The sequence below is a fragment of the Furipterus horrens genome, unplaced genomic scaffold (genome assembly GCF_987537825.1).
Source record: "Furipterus horrens unplaced genomic scaffold, mFurHor1.1.pri manual_scaffold_2, whole genome shotgun sequence".
Classification (NCBI taxonomy): domain Eukaryota; kingdom Metazoa; phylum Chordata; class Mammalia; order Chiroptera; family Furipteridae; genus Furipterus; species Furipterus horrens.
Genome location: NW_028327172.1, coordinates 41,400,146 through 41,419,669, shown reverse-complemented (window position 1 = coordinate 41,419,669; position 19,524 = coordinate 41,400,146). Strand labels below are relative to the sequence as shown.

At 41.8% G+C, this 19,524-nt stretch overlaps 1 protein-coding gene across 1 annotated transcript in view; it reads left to right on the top strand.

The window, feature by feature from the left end:
* The first annotated feature begins 3,577 nt into the window (after positions 1-3,577).
* Positions 3,578-19,524, top strand: part of SYT9 (synaptotagmin 9) — a 189,852-nt gene continuing 173,905 nt past the window's right edge. The window contains exon 1 of the mRNA XM_090267670.1: positions 3,578-3,987. Coding sequence (XP_090123796.1) covers positions 3,843-3,987 — 145 coding nt within the window. The 5' untranslated portion in view covers positions 3,578-3,842. The remainder of the gene's footprint in view (positions 3,988-19,524) is intronic.

Genomic DNA, 19,524 nt, shown 5'->3' with positions numbered 1-19,524 from the left:
GTGCTATCTGAGCCATTGAAACTGTGCAAATTTGGATTTCTCATTTGCATAAAATAGACCAGTCAGAGGACAGCATTGCAACTTTCTCTATAAAAGCAGGCCTCCCCTTTGTCTCTGGGAAGCGCACTTCCTCTTTCCTCCAGGCTGTGCTGCCCTGATTTGCAAATTGTTCACCCGAATAAAGTTTCTCCTTTTATGACACTCAAGATCGAGACTCTTGGCATTAGATTGGTAGCAGTGAGCTTTTGTTGACACCCCTCTCTCCTATATCCTAGGCATGCAATTCAGGGTGTCATCAGGGACAAACCAAATATGGCCCAGGTCAGTTTCTGAAACTTCCTTGTCTTCTCTTCTTTCTCATTCCATTGGTCACAATTTTGTCAATTAACATTTGAAATGTTTTTCAAATTTAGATGTTTCTGGAAATCAGCCAATGTCTTTAGCCCAATCTAGGCCCTCATTATATCTTTCTTGACTTGGCAAAGTGATTTTTTCTTAATTTTTAAAATTAAAGTAACAGTTGACATAAAATATTATATTAGTTTCAGGTATACCACATAGTGATTACAGATGTCTGTGCTTCACAATGTGATCACCATGCTAAGTCTAGTAACCATCTGTCACTGTACAGTTATTGTGATATTATAGAGTATATTCCTTATACTGTACATTATAGTCTCATGACTTATTTTATTCATTGATTTGAGAGTGAGAGAGAGAAAGAGAGAGAAAAACATCAATTTGTTGTTCCACTTATGCATTATGCATTCATTGGTTGCTTCTTGTATGTGCCGTGACCAGAGATGGAACCTGCAACCTTAGCGTATCAGGACGATGCTCTAACCAATTGAGTATCTGGCCAGGGCTTATTTATTTATTTTATTACTGGAAGTTTGTACCTCTTATTTTCCTTCACCTTTTTCACCACTCCTTTGGCAACCATCAGTTTGTTCTTTGTATCTATGCAATTATTTGTTTTGTTTTGTTCATTTGTTTGTTTTTAGATTCTACATATAAGTGAAATCATATCGTATTTTTCTTATTCTCTGACTTATTTCACTTAGCATAATACCCTTTAGGGCCATCCATGTTGTTGCATTTAATATTTGTGGAGAGAGACGCTGAGATTAAGTCCAGCAAGCAGGATGAGTGGCCAGCAACGAACGGAGGGCTGTAACTCTCTCTGGTAATCAGCGATTGTTCACAGCCTTACCATTCCTTTTATTGGGTTGCAGAAAAGATTTTTTTTAAGTAAAACTAAATAGAAACTAAAAAAGCTTACATAGTAACAAACATTCTTTCCACTAAAAGGGATATACATTAACCTATAGAGCTACAGAACTAAAAAGCTTCCGTGATCCCACTAAGAGGGATAAACGTTAACCTATAGGGCTACAAAGCTAAAAGGCTTACCTGATTCCACTAAGAGGGACAAACATTAACCTATAGGGCTACACAGAGCAAAGCAGTAAATCACAAAAAGTCCAAGGGTCTGTTCCACATCCAATATAGTTGCTATGGGAGAGAGGAGACACTAATTTTCAAGCTTCTTTGTTCTTAGAGACTTATAAACCAGCCCCCAAGAATTGTGTGCAGGTAAGGGTCCAAGGGTCTGCACCATTCGATGTTATCACTAAGGGGAAGAGGCTTAGGTCTTCAGCCTGCTTTGTTCCCTGGCTTTCGTGACTCAGTTACCAGGAGCCGCGTGCAGCTGCTGGCGTCAGCAAGACTCCCTTGCAAGTTCTTTGCAGGCTGAGATCACAGGACACCTGGGTAGGGGGGACCCGCTTGCAGGCCTCCCGGCAGAGGGCTTATGGCTTTCGCCTACACATGTTGTTGCTCAAACTAATTTATTATTGTTTTCAGTTCTTCTCTGACATAGTCCCATCAGTGTTAGACTTCTACATGCTTTAACACAGTTCCTTCCCACCATTACTACACCAGCCCTAGCACCAAACCCTCTCTAATTCCCCCGCCACCTCACATCTTTCCCTCCTTTCAAGGACCAGCTTCTGTTCTACCCTCTCTACAGGCTCCCTGTCAGCAGTTTCTTCTCCCCCCTAATTTCTTAGGGCAGAGAGTCTACTTGCCTTTTCACAAATCTCTGGAGTTATCTTTACCTTTACAACTCTGCACTTTCGCTCCTATTCAGTAGAAGAGTGATTTTTAACTGGTGAGCTGCAAGAATTTTTAAAGCATGCAATACCTGACTATTTAGTCAGGGACACTGACCTCTTTTCCCTTAGACTGTCAAATGAAAAAATGACAACAGCCAACACAATAGACATTGGTGTGAATAAATAAAAATTAAACCTATTTTTTGTAAGGTGGGCAAAAAATATATGTTTTGGTGTGTCGCAGAATTTTGGTAATAAGTTTATGTATGCCATGAGATGAAAAGGTTGAAAATCACTGGAATAGGAGGTCTTTCAGGTGCTAGCACCATGCACAGAAGGATTTCAAAACTTGTCCTGAATTACCTCTCTGCAGATGATTTGCTGTATGTCCCGAGCAGCAACACAACTTTATGACTAAGAACACCAGTGGTAGAGGTTCTACCCTGTTTTAGAGTGGGGCCTGGGCACTAGTATATAAAAGAAAAGAAAAGGGTTACCTCGCCTCCCCTTATGTGAACTTGGGTAGGTGACATTTTTCTGAGTCTCAGGTTTTTCATTGGTAAAACAGGGATACAGTTATACAGACCTCCTTGGGCTATCCAGGGAATTAAATGAGATTATATATCTAAAAGGCTTGTGGCACAGTGCCCAACACATACAAACAAAAGAGTTCTGTACTCCGCAGTGATTTCTGGGCTTATTGCCTGAAAGGCTGAAGAGGTGGGTGTATGAGAGGTGCCCTGTGTTCCCTTCCAAAAATCTCAAATTCTGTGATAGTCTTCCTTGGTAGGTGCTGGAAACACGTCGGCAATCCGCGGATTTCCAATCAGTTGCTTAGAAAACGAGGCAGGACCTATAAAGCTCCAGGTAAATCCAAATGTCTTTCTCAGGTGCCATTTATTTGACCTTAGTTCTGATCTGAGAGCCTCCACCTTCTCTCAATCACCAGAGTGGTGGAAAAGGCCCTGAGCGTGGGAAATCTCTCCTTTGATGGCGAATCTTGAACACAAAGCCCACATTTGGACATCTAGCACCATTAGGCCCGTGTTTTATAGACAGACGGTGCTTTTCAAGTTTGAAGACGGCGCAGATCTGACGGGTGTAGTCTAGATTGCACCTTTTCCACAACGCATCCCAAAACGTGCTTTGGCCACACGCGATGAGGGACAGTGGGCAAGGCTGGTTTGCATCAAGTCGGAGGGGTGCGGTGGCGAGAGCGCCCTAAGCGCGCACCCGCTCACACTCTTGAAGCCTGGGTGCAACCTCTCTGAGCGCGAGGTCCGGAGACGAGTTCCGCGCTCCTCTAGGAAACGGCTAGCGCCCCGCAGTTCCCCGCTGGCGCCCAAGCAGGAACCACCGAGATCCCACCCTGCGGCGCGCACCCCTGACCCGGCCCCGCCCTGGGCGGCCGCGAGTAGCGGGCGGAGCGCTAGGAGCGAGGCACGCCGAGCTGTTCGGCACCGCCTCTCCTGGTGCCGTGGGAGGGACGGAGGGGCCGGAAGAGAGAGAGGGAGAGAGAAATCCCGAACGACCCACGACCAGCTGGCAAAGAGCTGCATGCAACCGGTGGGAGGCCGGGCAGGCTGGAGTTGGGGCTCAGGCCGTTTCTCGGCGGGTCCCTGGCCGCGAGGGTGGACGGCCCGGAGGCGGCGGCTCTGAGCTGGCAGGCGGAGGGTTGTCTCCCGCGCCCGCCAGCCCGGCGCGGTCCGAGGATGCGGGGGGGCGATGCCCGGGGCCAGGGACGCGCTCTGTCACCAGGCGCTGCAGCTGCTGGCCGAGCTCTGTGCCCGGGGGGCCCTGGAGCACGACAGCTGCCAGGATTTTATCTACCACCTGCGGGACCGCGCCAGACCCCGTCTCCGCGACCCAGGTGAGTGCCACCGCCACTGCCCTGCGCGACCCGAGGGCCCTGGGCTGGGGGTTGCGGCCGCACCGGGGCCTGAGGCGAACTGGAGGGAAAGGGTGCAGGGTGGGGGTGGCGGTGGGGGCTTGCCACTGAGCTAGGGGAGGGGGATCGGGAACCAGGGCACCGGGGCCTGATGCCGAACCGGGCGGGGACCCCAGTGGAAGCTGCTGCGAGGAGGCCGATTCCCGGTGGGCTGGGGTAGGGTTGAAGGGACCACGCCCGCCACCTGCGCTACCTACGCTGGGGCTCCTAGGGGTGGCTCCTGAGCTCAGAGCTCCGCGCTCCACTTCTCCAGCTCTGCGCTCCGGGCGACGGGAGGCCGCGGCGGCCTTAAGAGCCCTGGGAAGGGGGAGGAGGCCCGAGGAAAACTCTGGGAAGTTGAGAGTTGGGGACGGCCCCGGGCTGCGACTGAATCCCACTGGGCACTCCTCAACCTTGCTCTGGAGCACCTATTTCCCTTCCTTGGTCTGGGGTGAGAAGGGCGGGGCGGGATACGGCGTTAGGCCGGGGCCAGGGAGTCCCGTCCCCGGGTCCCGGACAGCCGGGCCTGAACCTATTCCCTGCGGGTCCCTTGGTGTAGAGGCGGCCTGGGCCTGGCACGACCAGCTGCCACCGCTCGGCACAGCCGGGTCCGTGGGCTCGCCGGTCACGGCTTGTGCACCTGCAGTTGTCCCTCGTGAAAGTTGGGAAGCTCCTAACTTTGAAAAGTTCATTTATTTTTGGCATTTGTCCAATTAAGGTTGGAAGAGGGAATTTTGGTGGAGCTGTTTGCTTTCCCGAAGGGCCCCCCCTTTTATTATTATTATTATTGAAAAAGAAAGATGATTCCTCCCCATTGCCCGTGGTTACATTAATTAAGTTTATAGGATGATCGGTAATGTGTTACTCAGAGTCGAGAATTAAGCTGAGAAGTACTGTTGGTCCCAAATGATTTCCCCAGAGTTTTAACGGCCAGCCTTTGTGTGGCTTGTTGCTGAATGTGACTTGCTGCACAGACTGCAGACACGGATGAGCGTGCCTCATTTCATGAACTGGGGCCCAGGATGATGTCCTAAGTGCGGAGAGTTCTGTCTTTTAGCAGCAGGAGCAACAAAATTATCAACATGCTTCATCCACAGCAAGCGTTAGTGTTGATGTGTCCCACTGCCTTGCCCATGACTGTGCCACGGTGCCTGTTGTTATCCACCATAAGCAGTTGCCATTGGCTTTTGTACAAGAGAATATGGATGAGGTCTCTTGCTGAGTTGCATGTTGAACATCTTTTTTGGCCGATTTTATGCCTTTTTTTTTTTAATGCACAAGCTGGATTCCATGTTCTTAGGTCTTTCTCCACCACTGCAGTGAGAAGCCCTTGAGAAAGAATCACAGAGAAGGCTTCTTATGAAAGACAAATCTGATTCCTTGGCTGAGAAATAGCCCTAGATAAGAATACGCCTTGCTGCTCTCTTGAGTTCCTGAAAGCACCGCTCTGCTTTCTTAAAGGAGGGCACAGGGGTTCTGAGGCTGCCCCTCGGAATTGTGGGTTTGCTGCAGGAAGTATCCTGCTTTTGAGGAAGGAGTTGGGGGGTGGGGCTGTGAGTGCAAGGTGAGAGGAACTGAGGCTGAAGCTAACATCCACTGTGCACCCTCTCTTCCAGGGCACTGCAGCTCAGGCCAAAATTTGTTTCCACTTCCCTCCTTCCTGTCCTTGCCCACATTAATTCTTTCATCAGATGCATTTATCTCCATCCCTCCGAAGCTGTTTGATTGTACAAGCGAAGAGTGGCTTTAATTCCTGAGCCCTAAAAGCTGAGTGGCTGGAGAAGCTAGCTGCACAGCAGAACTGTGAAGGGCCCTCTGCTGTTGTGTAGTGGGAACCGGAACCACCATGCCCAGCAGCCCTGCACAGGAGTCCGTAGAGGGAGTCTCCTCTGCCTCTCTATAAAGTCATGGCTTCCTTTTCTAAAAAAAAAAAAAAACAAAAAACAAACAACAACAACAAAAAAAAACAACAAAACAACACCAAAAACAAAAAGCCCACCTGCATGCCACTCTCCAGCTTTCTCTATCCATTGTCCATCCATGGTGGCTAGGTTTTTCCAGCTCACTTGAGGAACTTTGGTTTTAAAAGGAGAAAACATATGTAATTCTCTGTGGACAGCAGAGTGACATTGAATCTAGGATGTTTGTTCATTTTGTTAGAAGTGGGATAAGCCTGGGTTACAGACCAGTGGACATCAGAAGGGTTATTCTTTGCCCAGGTAGTTGCAGCGCTCTGATGTGGGAGCAGAGAACCTCATCTTTCTTAAGTTGGTGTTAAGAGAAGATTTGCTAAAGTGTGATTTAACTCATGCAGTCCTTCATCTGTAGCAACTATAGAAAAGTAAAATGCTGACTTTTAAGCTAAGTGTGAGCACTCTTTTTTTTCCCCCATGGAAGGCAATTAGAATGCTTCTGTTAGATGTCTTTAGGTTGTTTCACATACAGGGTGGGGCAAAAGTAGGTTTACAGTTGCGAGTATGTGAAAAAGAGTTCTTTTATTATTATTTACCAATTATTCTATTATTTTCCATACGAACAACTGTAAACCTACTTTTGCTCCATCAGTATGACTGAGCAGAGAGGTGGCAGTACATTGGTTACTGTGTTGGGAAAATACTGTAGAAGATCATGGCTGAAGACAGAAACTTGTTAGGAGGCTATTGCAGTAATCCAGACAGAGGAGATAGTGGCTTGGACCAGGGTACTTTTAATGTAGGCGGTGAGAAGTAATCGGATTACAGACACTGTTTGGAGGTAGAGCATTAGGGTTTGTTGATGAAATGGCTGTAAGGAGTGAGAGAACAGAAGTTAAGGGTGACTCCAAAGCTTTTTGACTTAAGCATCCCAATTTACTACAAAGGAGAAGACTCTGGAGGGAGGGGGTAGTAGAGTTGGAATGCAAAGGGAAATAAGGAGATTTCTGGTTGTTTTGTTTGTTTGTTTGTTTGTTAAATTGCACTTATTGTGTGGTGTCTCTTAGATATTCAACAGTGACCTGAAATATGTCTTTAACATCATCAAATGGCCTGTGCTCATATTTTATAACTGGGGGCTTCATTCTCACTCTTAAAGAGGGCCAGTTGATTATAGGACTGCATTTATTATTAAAATGTTTTTCCTTGTACGGAATGAAGAGCTCTCTTTAATTTCCACTCATTGATCTTGATTATACCTTTTACTGTCAAAAAGAATGTCTCTTCTCACTACACACCTTTAGCTCTTAGGAAGTAGTGATTTTAACTTTTCCCAACCTGTTGTTTCTCCATCTGGAAAAGAAAAAGAGGATTGGATCACAGGACTTCTAGGTTTCCACCATGTTTTATTATTTCCCCCACAAGTCTTTTCTTCTGTAGGGTGCCAACCATGTCTCTGCCAAGCATTTTAAGTAGGTCATTTAATTTAATGCTCATAACATTTTCTAAGACCTTGCTGCTCAATATGTTCATCTGTGGACAAGCATCATTAGCAGCATCTGGGAGCTTGTGAGAAATGTGGACTCTCAGGCCCCACCCCAGACCTACATATGATTCTGTGTATTAACAGGAACCTCAGGTGATTCATAGGAACATTGAAGTCTGAGTAGCATTGCTAAAAGATTGGTGTCTATGAATAACCCAAAGCTCAGAGAGCTAAACTAGCCCAGGGCCATGGGTTCCATTTAAGAAAAGAATTGAGTCTAAGTTAAAGTAGATCTTAGATAAACACACCACATATGCTAAGAGTGTAGGAGTTACTGTGAATGAAAATTTCCTAGGTACTTTTCATCAGAGCCATCTTTAGACCAACTCTCTATTCTGTACTTTCATATTGGATTTAATCTCTAAGCGTAGGTTAAATTCTCTGCAGTTTTAAGGACTCAGCTCAGTTTTTCGTTATGAATTTTTGAATTATATGAATTTGAATGATATGAAATACTTGAGCTTTATAAATTATTCAGGATGCTGGTTTTCCACTGACATTCTAGCTTTGTATTTCTAGAGACTTTTTCTCATTTTCTGGTTCACCTGGTCAATGGGTGAAGCAAGGCCTCACGACACATCATTGATGACTCGTCTTTCTAGGTGGGCATTAACCCTTCTCAGGAAAGGCTTTTTCTAGACCGGTGGTTTTCACCATTAGAAACAATTTAGGGAGCTTTAACAAACAAACAAACAAAATTAAAACATTAAATCGGAACCTCCGGGGCAGGGCCTAATACCAGTATTTTTTGAGTTCCTCAGCTGATTGGAATGTGCAGCTATCAATGAGGAATGAATCCATGGGACTCTGCTCAGCTCACATTTCTTTCCTGCAAAATTAGGAAAGATGGCATCAAATGTCTGGGGTTTTGACTATTATTCTTGTACTGTTGCTACCCAAATCAACTGATTCTTAACTTTCAATAATGTTGACATTATTACCCCAAACTTTTATTTTGTGGGCTCTTTAAAATATCATGAGAATCTATTATGTTTACTCAATTGGAGGGAAAAGAACAAATTGAGAAAATCGTGTCCAACTACTATTTCATTAAAAGGTCAGAATGTGGAAACTTTACTAATGTTGCATTATATTGAATTAGAGTGAAGTAACTAATTAGAAGAGTATATGTAAAATAATAAATATAGTTTCTAAAGGAAAATTTCTAAAGTAATCATCAAGATTAAATATTAGCTTTAATTCACATTTTTAAAGATAGTTAAAAGAGAATCAACCGGAAAACACTGGATTTTTATGAACAGGCACTGATGTAATTATGCACAATGGGATTAATTTTAAAAATTAATGTTAATTGCAATCAGAAAATAGTCTTCTAAGGAATGAGTGGCATATTGGATGCATAATATGTGAAGATCTAATTTGCATTTACTTCAGTGACATTTGGGGCTTCTTCATAAATATTTTATTTAAACAAGTGTGTTTTCATCTCTGTGGGATTTCTCTACATGGACCAGTGAGTGGTTTAGTCATGAAGTAATTATCAAGACGGCAAAACAAAAGCAAACTGTGGTAGAGGCATCACAGGCAGCCCTATGGCCAGCTGCCTCTTGGAGAATAAATAATCAAAAGTACAAACTTTTTGATGTGGGCTAAGCTCTCATGGAAAAATTAAGCTGACAGCTCAGGGAAATCACCCTGAAATTCTCTATTCTATAAAGAAGATGGGCATTGCTTTCACTGTGAAAGCATATTGACATTTTTGTCTTTGTGTGTGCACACGTGCTTTCCCATATGTTTGGCTTAAAAAAATTTACAGTCCCTTCTTAAGTGATTTATCTGAAGGAGCAAGTTCACATGCTGATGAGCTAGAGAAAGGGGAGGAGCTTAGCGAGAGGCAGAAGTGGGAGAGCAGCCTCATTTTTTAAAGGGTACGTTGGAGTATGTATTTCTGCTTTCTAAATGAAATCTCAGTTTCAGCCATGAAAGTGCATCGTGGCTTTTTCTTTTACGTGCTTCATCGGTTAGCTGTAGGAATGGCTTTAAACCAAAGTAATTGCCAACAACTAGGTTTTTCAGATCTTCTTGTAATATCCATCTAGTGCATGTATTTTCTCACACAAAAACTTTGATATCAACATTGATAGAACTGCAGCTGAAAGAAAAATAAATGAACTCACCAAGGAAAATCAAGATGACAAAGTGGAACAGGAGAGAGCTTTAGACTCAAAATCTGATCCTGTACTTACTAGTTTTATGACCTTGAGGAAGATATTTAACTCTTCACTTTATTCATATGTGAAATGGGAGCGGGAGGCTGCTGCAGCACATGCCTTGGTAAAACACTCAAAAAATGGGCTTTGGTGGTAGTAGCATCACCTGTCCGTGTTTCCTCTCAGCCGTGTCCATGAACATGCATATGTTTCACCTGTTTGTAATCATTCATGGACAAATATTTCTATTCTACTTTTTTTGTAAACTTAGCATTTTATCACAATTTATTGTGTGTCCCTGGGTAACAATCTCTGTATCCTTGTTTTCTCATCATTATTGCTAGCATCCAGATAAGATATAGGATGCCCAGTTCAATTTGAATTTCAGATAAGCAACAGATAATATTGAAATTCAAATTGAACTGGGCATCTTATATTTTTATTTGCTAAGTCTGGCAACCCTCTATTAGTACCGATCTCATAATGCATCTGAAATACCATAGTACCTGGCACATAGCAAATGCTCACTATTAGCCATTATTCATGTTATTATTTTAATTTTTCCATAATGAACAATCATTTTTGTGCAATTATTGTGATGGCAATGTATAGTCCAAAGAATAGACACATTTTTTAACTTAACTATTCTTTTTGGGCATTTCTAGACTCTAATTTTTCATTGTTATAAACAATATCTGTAGTATCCCACTCCCTTTTGGGAAACTTCTTAATGATAAATTATCAGCAATGTGCTCAAATTGCTTTCCAGAAGATCTGTTCCATTAAGCCCTGCTAAATGCCAACAGTAAATCCACTAGCATTAGGTGGTATAATGTGAACTCAAGGTGGCTAATTTAACAGGGCATGTGTATGCCCATTTAATTGTACTTTTTAAAGTAGCTACCTCATTATTGTTTCAGTTTGTACTTATTGTTAGTAGAATTGAATATTTTTAATATTTTAAATCTACTTATATTTCCTCTTATATAATTAATCTATGCTTATTCTCTACTATGTGTCAATTTATTTTTTGAGAATCAATGTTTTTCTTACCCATTTGTATTAGTTAAAAAATAAATATTCTGTTAAAGTAGCTCATAGAAGGAGCACTGTACACTGAATGAACTCAGGTTATCTGACTATAATCAATTCATTATACTAACTAGTCTGCCTTTAAAATTTTTATTGCAACATTCTTTTTTGGAGGTAGGGGTTAAGCTTTAATTGAATTATGTTGAGAAGTTAGTGTTTTTAATTTTCTGCCCATAACGGCTAAGAGATTAAACTGACATATGGAACATTCTTTCCAGTGCAAAGTGCTGCCTTTATTTATGTGAAATATGAAAACAATTTGTTGTTACATACCTCGGGTATCTTTTTATTTATGTTTTCTTTCCCTCTTTCCAATTTCCCTTCTCTCCCAGAACTCATGTAGACTTTACTCTAGCCAGACTGATATAGTCACTCTTTCCGAATTATAATTAAGTTAAAATTTTCAAAAAATTGTTGAATGCCTCTTAAGTGCCAGGTACTAGGTTAGGCATCAGTAATTCAGAGATACATTAGACATGATTATTGCCTCTATGGAATTGAGATAAAACAATAATTACAACGAATAAGATAAAGACAAGAAGGACGATATGTGCTGGATACAGTGCAGGAAAAGTGAGAAGTAATTAGCTGACTTGAGCGAGTCTGCAGAGGATTCCTAGAGAAGTTGATTCTGGGGTGGAGCACTTTGCTGGGGAATGTGTGAGTGGGAAGGACAATATAGGAGTTTACAAAGGTCCTAAGACAGAAGAGAGTGGAGCTTTGGTAAGAGTAAGTGGAGTGTGTGCTGGGAATGTTGATGGATGAGTCTGTTTCTCCTAAACACTGGGTCAGATCATGGAATTTCTTGTATGCCATTGTGCAAGTCCCATTAAGGACTTTGGCAAGAGCACTCTGACGCAGAAATCTTGAAAGAAGTACAATGGGATGAGCGCAAAGGATCCACTCTCAGCAAAGTCCTGCAGGAGATTTCAGGATGGGGGACTTTCTGTGACTAAACCCAAGTCTTTCTGGTTCTTCATGGGAGAAAGCTCAAGTGGGTGGCAAGGCTGTTCTTCCCGTCCAAGGGAAGGTCCCGACAGATTGAAATCACTGAATGAGGGCTTACCTAGTTTAGATTTTCCAATCATGTCACCCTGAAATACAACTATGATTACCTCATACAGTTGTAAAAACTGCCTTTAGCAAAGTTAGTCATCTGGTTCAAATATGTGGACTCCAGATATAATTTCAGACCATGCCAACAGTGACAACTTGCTTCCTTGCCTGATTATTTAATAATGACAAAGTAACGTGTTCTGTTGCATTGCAAGCACTCAGTTTGTGGATATGCACAGTTTGTTTTATTTTTGTTTTTGTTCTTTCCTGGTGTTACAGCGCCCAGGAGGGAGTAAGCATGGCAGGTCTGCCTAGTGCTTACCAAGCTGTGCTGTGGAGATGGTTCTTTATTCTGTATACAGGGGGTGCCATGTAGCCAGCACAATTTGTTAAAAATAATTGAACTGACTGCTTTTAGGTGGATCATTCGCTCTTCATTTTTCATACCCACCCCCCCCCCACACCACATCCCGCACACATAAACTTTACTTACCGTATGTATGGGATATGCCTGCTACTAAAGACAGTTCACTTTGTATCAACTGTAGCCCTGAAGACCCATTGAAGAATTTTAAGCTGAAAATTGAGATGAACAGATTTATCTCTTAATTAGATCTCTCTGGAGACAGGATGAAGGTTGATTGGAGAGATTATGACTTGGTGATGTATTTCATTTACTCATCAAGTGTTTATAGCACATCTACTATGTGCAAGGCTCTGTTCTAGGTATTGTAGATACCATAGACCTAGATGCAGTTTTGTACATACAGTAGGGAATTAAACAAAATAAAAAGTTTGCCCTTATGAAATGTACATGTTGGTGAGAAGAAAATGGTAATACATAAATAAACTAATTACATACTATGTTAGACAGTAATAAAAAGAAAAATAAAACCTGGGAACAGGATAAGGTGTGGGAAATAAAATGACATCACTGAAAAGTTTATGTGTGAGTAAAGGTCGGAAGGAGGTGCAGGAACAGGCATGTACACAAGGGGAAGGGCATTCTAGGCAGGGCAAGAGCGATGTAAAGGTCCTGAGGCAGGAACATGCCTGTCATGTTCATGTGTTAACCAAGGGTGGTAGTACTATAGTAGAGATGACAAGGAGGAGAGAAGTAGTAGGTGAGGTCAGAGAGGTGATGTCAGGCTGATCATTGGGCCCTGTAAGCTGTGTTACTCAGGGTAAGATGGGGAGCCACTAGAAAATTTGAAGTAGAGAAATGATAATATCTGGATTAGGAAGAGAAAGGATCACTCTGACCAGCATATAGAAAACAGACTGTATTCCACATTAGGAGAAAGAAGAAAAAAGAAAAAAAGAAAACAAGGGCTTCTTTGGAGGAAGGTGTGCTAGGCGCCTCTCACCCTCAGAACGCAACAAGGATGCCAGCCTGGTAAACCAAGCACGCCGTTGTCCGGGGACAGCCAACTGACCTGGAGTCTGCACAATCCTTCCCCATGTGGGAAGGCCACCCTCCCCTTCACACCCCCACTATTATTAGGGTTTTCTGGACCCAAGGGTAGGTAGGACGATGACCATGTCCAGCTTGAAGCAGCTAGAGGAGTTTGAGACCTTCGCCCATTGTCCTTTACAAGATTACAAAGGGTCTTAATATCTGAGAGGTAGGGATAGTTATTTTTCACGAACCATGGGTATGGACTTGGGGGGGGATGCTGGGGGAGGGGGGTGCTGGGTGGAGGGGAGTAAAGGGGAGAAAATTGGAACTACTGTAACAATATAATCAATAAAATACATTTAAAAAAAAAAGAAAGAAAACAGACTGTAGGAGAGTTAGGGTGGAATCAGGACAAGCAGTGATGTGGCTGGTATGGGAGATGGTGACTTGGCCCAGAGTGATGGCATTGGAGGAAGTGAGAAGTGGTCAGATTCCAGGTAGCCTGAAGGGAGAGCTGACAGAATTTACTGATGGATGGATGTAGGGTGTGAAAGACAGGGGAGCATCAAGAATTACTCCAAGATTTTGGCCTGGACAAGAAAATAGGAGTCGAAAGAGAAGTTTGAGGGGAATGGTTAGGAGCTCAGTTTTGAATATGTTAAGCTGGAGATGCTTATTAGTGAGCCACGTAGGGAACAGACTGGGAGGTTGGATATATGAGTCTGGAGTTTGGGAGAGGTGGCTTGCCAGGAGATACAAATGTGAGAGTTGTAGGCATAGAGGTATTTAATATGAGTCTGGCTGAAGTCATTTAGGAAGATGGCATGACTAGAGGAGAGAAGAGGACCAGGACTGAGTTCTAGAACTCACCAACGCTAAGAGGTGGAGAAAAGCTGAAGAACCAGCAAGAGAAGACTTATAATAAAGAGGGATGAGAAAATCCAAGCAAGACTGTTGACCTGAAAGCCAAGGTGAAGAAGGTGTGTCAAAGACGAAGAAGCTGTGTCATATGCTGTCAAGAGAGCTGGTACAAGAGAACAAGCACTAAGTACTGACCACTACAGTTGGTAATGTAGGGGTCACTGGAAGTGATGTTCACAAGCAGTTTTGGGAAAGAGGTGGGAACAACAGCCTGATCGGAGTGACCTTAAGAGGAGCTGACTGAAGAGGAATTGGGAGTGCTGAGTACAGACTACTCTTAAGTTTTCCTGCAAACAAGAGTAGAGAAGTGGGTTAGTAGTTGGCTGGTGAGGAAAGTGAGATCAAGAGTTTTTGTTTTTTTAATTGTAAGAGATAACAGCAGTAATGTGATGGGAATGATGTAGCAGTGAACAAAAATGTGTGATGTAGGATAAGGAGGGGAGCGTTGCTGGAGCAATATCCTTGAATGACCATTGGGAGATCCTTCCTAGGAGTTCAAGGAACAAGTCTAGTCTGCACATATACAGTTAGGAGTCATCAGCATAAAGATGATGTTTAAAGCTGAGAAACTAGATTAGATCACCAATAAACAAATGAAGATGAAAAAGAAAAATACGTCAAACAACTAGTTATTGGTTAGGGAGATGAGAAAGAACCAACAAAAAGGCCCTGGGAAGATCAGCGAGTACAGCGGGAGGAAGACCAGGATTGTGCTGTCCTGGACGTGAAGAAAGCATTCCTGGGAGGAGCCAGGGAGCCCTTGTGTGAAATGCAGCTGAGGATCAAGTAAGATGAGGACCGAGAAATGATCATTGCATTCAGCAACACAGAGGTTCATTGGTAACCTTGAACTGAGTGATTCTGGAGGAGCGCTGGGTGAGTGGAGTTAGTGAAAGTCTGACTAGAGAGACTCTTCAAGAGAGAGCAAAAGAAGTTGAAGAAAGAGAATGTGCATTACTTTTTTCTATTTTGTTGTGAACGAAAAGAATAATTTAGAAGATGTTTTTTAAAGAAAGGACAAAAACTACATGCTTGTATGCTGGGGAGAACTTAAAAATAATACAGAGGATTGAACTGCCTGAGTGATGTGCTGGAGTGGGTGGATTTTTCAGCAATTTGTTCATTGTCAAGGAGTCGGCGCAGAGTATATGGGCCCAGGTGGGTAGATATGGTTTGGGGGTGTTACAGAAGTTTGTCTTCTGATTACTTCTCCATTATGGTTGAAAAGGGAAGCAGCAAGGTTATCAGCTGAGAGTGAAGATGGAGTAGGAGGTGATGGAGGCTTGAAAACCGGAAAGGTATAAATGATAGTCCAGGAGGTAGAGTGAATGGATTAGGGAGGTGGAGTATGCTTGCCAGGCATCATTAAGAGCCCACTTGAAGTTGGTGATCATGAATTTAAAGTGATATCCACTGCCATAGGTGTGAGATTTTCTTCCATGCAGCTCTGTGCAGGCATGAAGAGACAGGAGTCTGTGTTTGAGCTGGATTGTGCTTATGTGGGACAATGAAAAAGTGGCAGAGTTGAGGGTTCATAGAATGCACTGACGGAATGATTGAAATTTTGCCTGAGTAAGGCGAGTAAAGTGGACATGTGAGGGGTTAAGGATAGTCAAGAGGTGAAAGGGTGAGTGAATTGTAGGTCCTCTGGGGTGGGACACTTACTGAGAGTGCAGTGAAGAGGAGGGCGCCAGAGGTTGTGGAGGGGCTGCAGTTGTTGGATGGCCAGTCTAGGGTGTGATCCTGGGAGGGAGGCCCTGAGGTCGGGTGGAGGACAAATTATTGGAAGAGACAAGGAAAATAATGGAAATACCAGAGTTTTGGAGGTATTGAATAAACCAAAAATTAAGACTAAAGTAGTGCTGCGGAGAGTGACAACCATCCAGAAATGGGGAGGAGTGTGACCTGAAGAACAGTAGGTGTCTAAGATGAGGCTGGGTAGCTGTAATGTAGTGCTCAGGCAAAACTGGGGGGTTTTAGAGAAAACACTGGGAATAGTAGACTCTTAGTATGTATTAGGCAGAAGTGCTGAAGGAATGCTTTAAGGAAATGGAGTTGAAGAGGGAATAGATATAAAAGAATATTCTACGGGTAAAACAGTCAGTACACTGAAATGAAGTGGAAGGACCCTAATTCCCATATTTTTGGCATAAGTGCCTGGGAGGATGATCATGTGATTTGTCAGGTTTACTGAAGGAAGTCGAGCATGTTTTGTGGGAACATAATAAGATCAATTCTGCATGCTTTAAGTTTGAGGATGTGTATGAGGTCTGATGCAGATGTCCAGGGAGGTTAACTGATGGAACCATTGGAAAGAAGTTACTGGAAGTCAAAGAGAGTGAGAACGGCTTGAATTCTGAGGCCACTTCAAAATTGAAGGGTTTTGGAAAGTGATTCTCAATTCCACTTATGCAACAGAATCACTTGGGGAAGTTTTGAAGATGCAACTGCGCCATCCCCAGGTTGACAAAATCAGAATCTTCTGGGCTGACATCTTAAAATATCTCAACACAGGAGTCCTGTGTGCAGCCAGGGTTGCAAATGACATGCATTCATGGACTTTATGGATTGAAGTTACTCTTTACACAACCCCATTGTCAAAATAAATGCTCTTGCCATTTGTGTAAAACTGGTATAAAATTTAGGCAAGGAAATCAGGCACGAAAATGCATTTACTATCTGTCATTGATCCTTTTTTTTTCTTACCACAGTGGGAGTTATCGCAATAAGTACGGCTGCTGTTGGTGCAACTAATAATAAATTTTGTATAAAATTTAGCTGTAGGATGTAACTATAGCATCCTGGCACTAAAATCATGGTCTTCTTTATTGCTAGGCTGTAGTATTATGATTATCATTTTTTTAAAATTTAGGATAACCATGCTATAAACTCTATAAAAATCCTAAGTAGGCTGTGAACCTAGAGAAGAACATGGTTTCTTGATTCCTGTAGGCGATCACTCATTCTTGCCAATGTGTTCACTCCCTGTCAGAAGAACCTGGAAAACAAAGGAGGAGGGGCCACATTAGAACAGCTTTTAACACTTTTCAGAAAATCTTAAGGTCAAACATTCTTTCAGTTCTGAATTTTTCAAATAACAGGGATGTTAATGGATGGCATAGCTGAGCTAGCTTTGAAGGCTTCCCAAATTATTTCAGAGGGACAGAGAAAACCGTTGTTTGTTTTTCTTTAATCTGCTCCACTGCGGCTGCTACTTTAGATTTAATGTCACAGTAATATCCTGAATTTATAGGTCATCCTTCTTCTAGGGCTTTGAAATGTTCTGTGTGAATTACTTTAATTTCCAGGGAGCTAAAAATTCATCATGTTATGGAATGTATTTCAGAGAGAGTCTACAAAGTATTTCTTTTGTCCTTCCCACTGCTATTGGTAGAATCATCCATCAGTTCTAACTCCACACTGCTTTAGAGCCCATTTATGTGTGGATTACTGTAGGCTTCTCTGGGGGTAATCTAATCCCCATAGGATCTACTCTGCAGGCCCATAAAGATTAAAATAGCAGCTCTTTTCCATTACACTGGTTTTATGATCTTTTAATTTTTATATTGTCTTATGCTTCAATGACTCAATCACAACGATCCTACCAGTGCCTAGTAGTGGGAATTGGGAAGTTAAATTGGACAGATGCACAAAACAAGAGTGCTATAGTGTATGCCTTTATGGTGAAAGGTGATAGTTTAGAGCTGTGGTCACAGGGCTATGACAGTCATCAGACTTAACTGGGGAAGCTCCTGGAGAGCAGCAGGTATTAAATAGGGGCCTTAATAATGCAGCTCAGAACATGGGGAAATGTCAGGAGGATCAGAGTTGGCTTTACACTACTTGCTTCTTTAACTGTTCAGGAAATTGTTTCATTAAATATAAAATAACAAGTGCATTTAAATATCTGTGGATTTTATATTTATTTGCTCTTTTTGCAAAGCCTCATGCTAATTAAACTAACATTTCTGTAATAAACATACTGAATGTGACATAGAAGTCATTAAGTAAAACTTATTTTAAACTGATAAGTCATACAATAAGCAATGAAGACGTAGCAGCCATAAACTTTTAAGTAATGAAGCAATATTTAAATATGTAGAACCAAGTTTGTTAAGACTTCAGAAGTTAGAAAAATCAGAATTATAGTGGGATACTACCACACTTTGCTAATAATATGACAATTCAAATAGAATAACTGCATAAATGGAGGAGAGAAAAATGTTGTAAGTTTGACTTATATGAAATACTTAAGGAATTTTTTACTCACCAAGAGAAAAATAATGTTCATAGACTATTCCATTAAAAAGGAGCTGATCAGGCCATAAAAATGGACCTTAAGTCCAAAGGGTCAGAAGTATATGGGCCGTATTTACTGACCATAATGCAATAAAACTACCAGTGAATGAACAATAAGAAACAACAACACTAAAACCCTAAGCACCTAAAAATCAAACTCTTTCAGAGGTACTTAAAAAAAAATCAGAAATGGAAACTAAAATTATAGAAAATACAATGGAAATAAGAGTACATATATCAAAACTGTGGAGTCCAGTCAAAGCTATATTTAGATGAAAATTTATAACTTTAACGTGCTATAGTAAATAAATTAAATGATAGAAAATAAATAAACCAAACATTAAATCATTAAATTGTAGAACCCAGAAATGAAAAAATATAGTAAAACCAAAAAATGAAGGAGCAAAACATTAGTGAAACAAACAAAAAAAGAAATTAATGAACTAGTGGGAAAAATAAACAAAGTCATATTAATAAACAAAATCAAAGTTTATTTCTTTGAATTATAAATAAGTAAATATTTTGCTATTCTGACAAAAATGAGAAAACATGAATATAAAGCAAAAGGAATGAGAAAGGGATTTAATAGCTGATAAAGAAGAGATTTAAAAACTTAAATAAGAAAATGCCATATATGCCAATGATGTGGAAATACAAATTAAGTACAATGTATAAACATCTCAAGCAGTATAAAAATATTTAGAAAACATTTTAAAACTTATTACTCATAAAAAGCTATAGGCCCAGGTATTTCTATAGGTCAGTCTATCAAAATATCAAGTAATACATTATTCTCTCTTTTGTTGGAACCATAATAGTTATTGCAAATTTGTTTTAAATTCTCATTGAAAAAAAAAAAAACCCAACAGCAACAACATTTTAAATTAGCATAAGAATTAAGGAAAGCTCACAAGCACTTCCACTATCCAGAAAGAATCCGTCGTCGTCGGCAGCCGTCCGCCTCGAGAGACGATGGCGTAGCTTCTTGAGAGTCTATCTGCACCGCTGAGAATGGCTGTGCAGTCCGATTCGGGAGTGACAATCCCTGCCACACTTGTTACAGGTGAAGGCAGATGGCCGTTG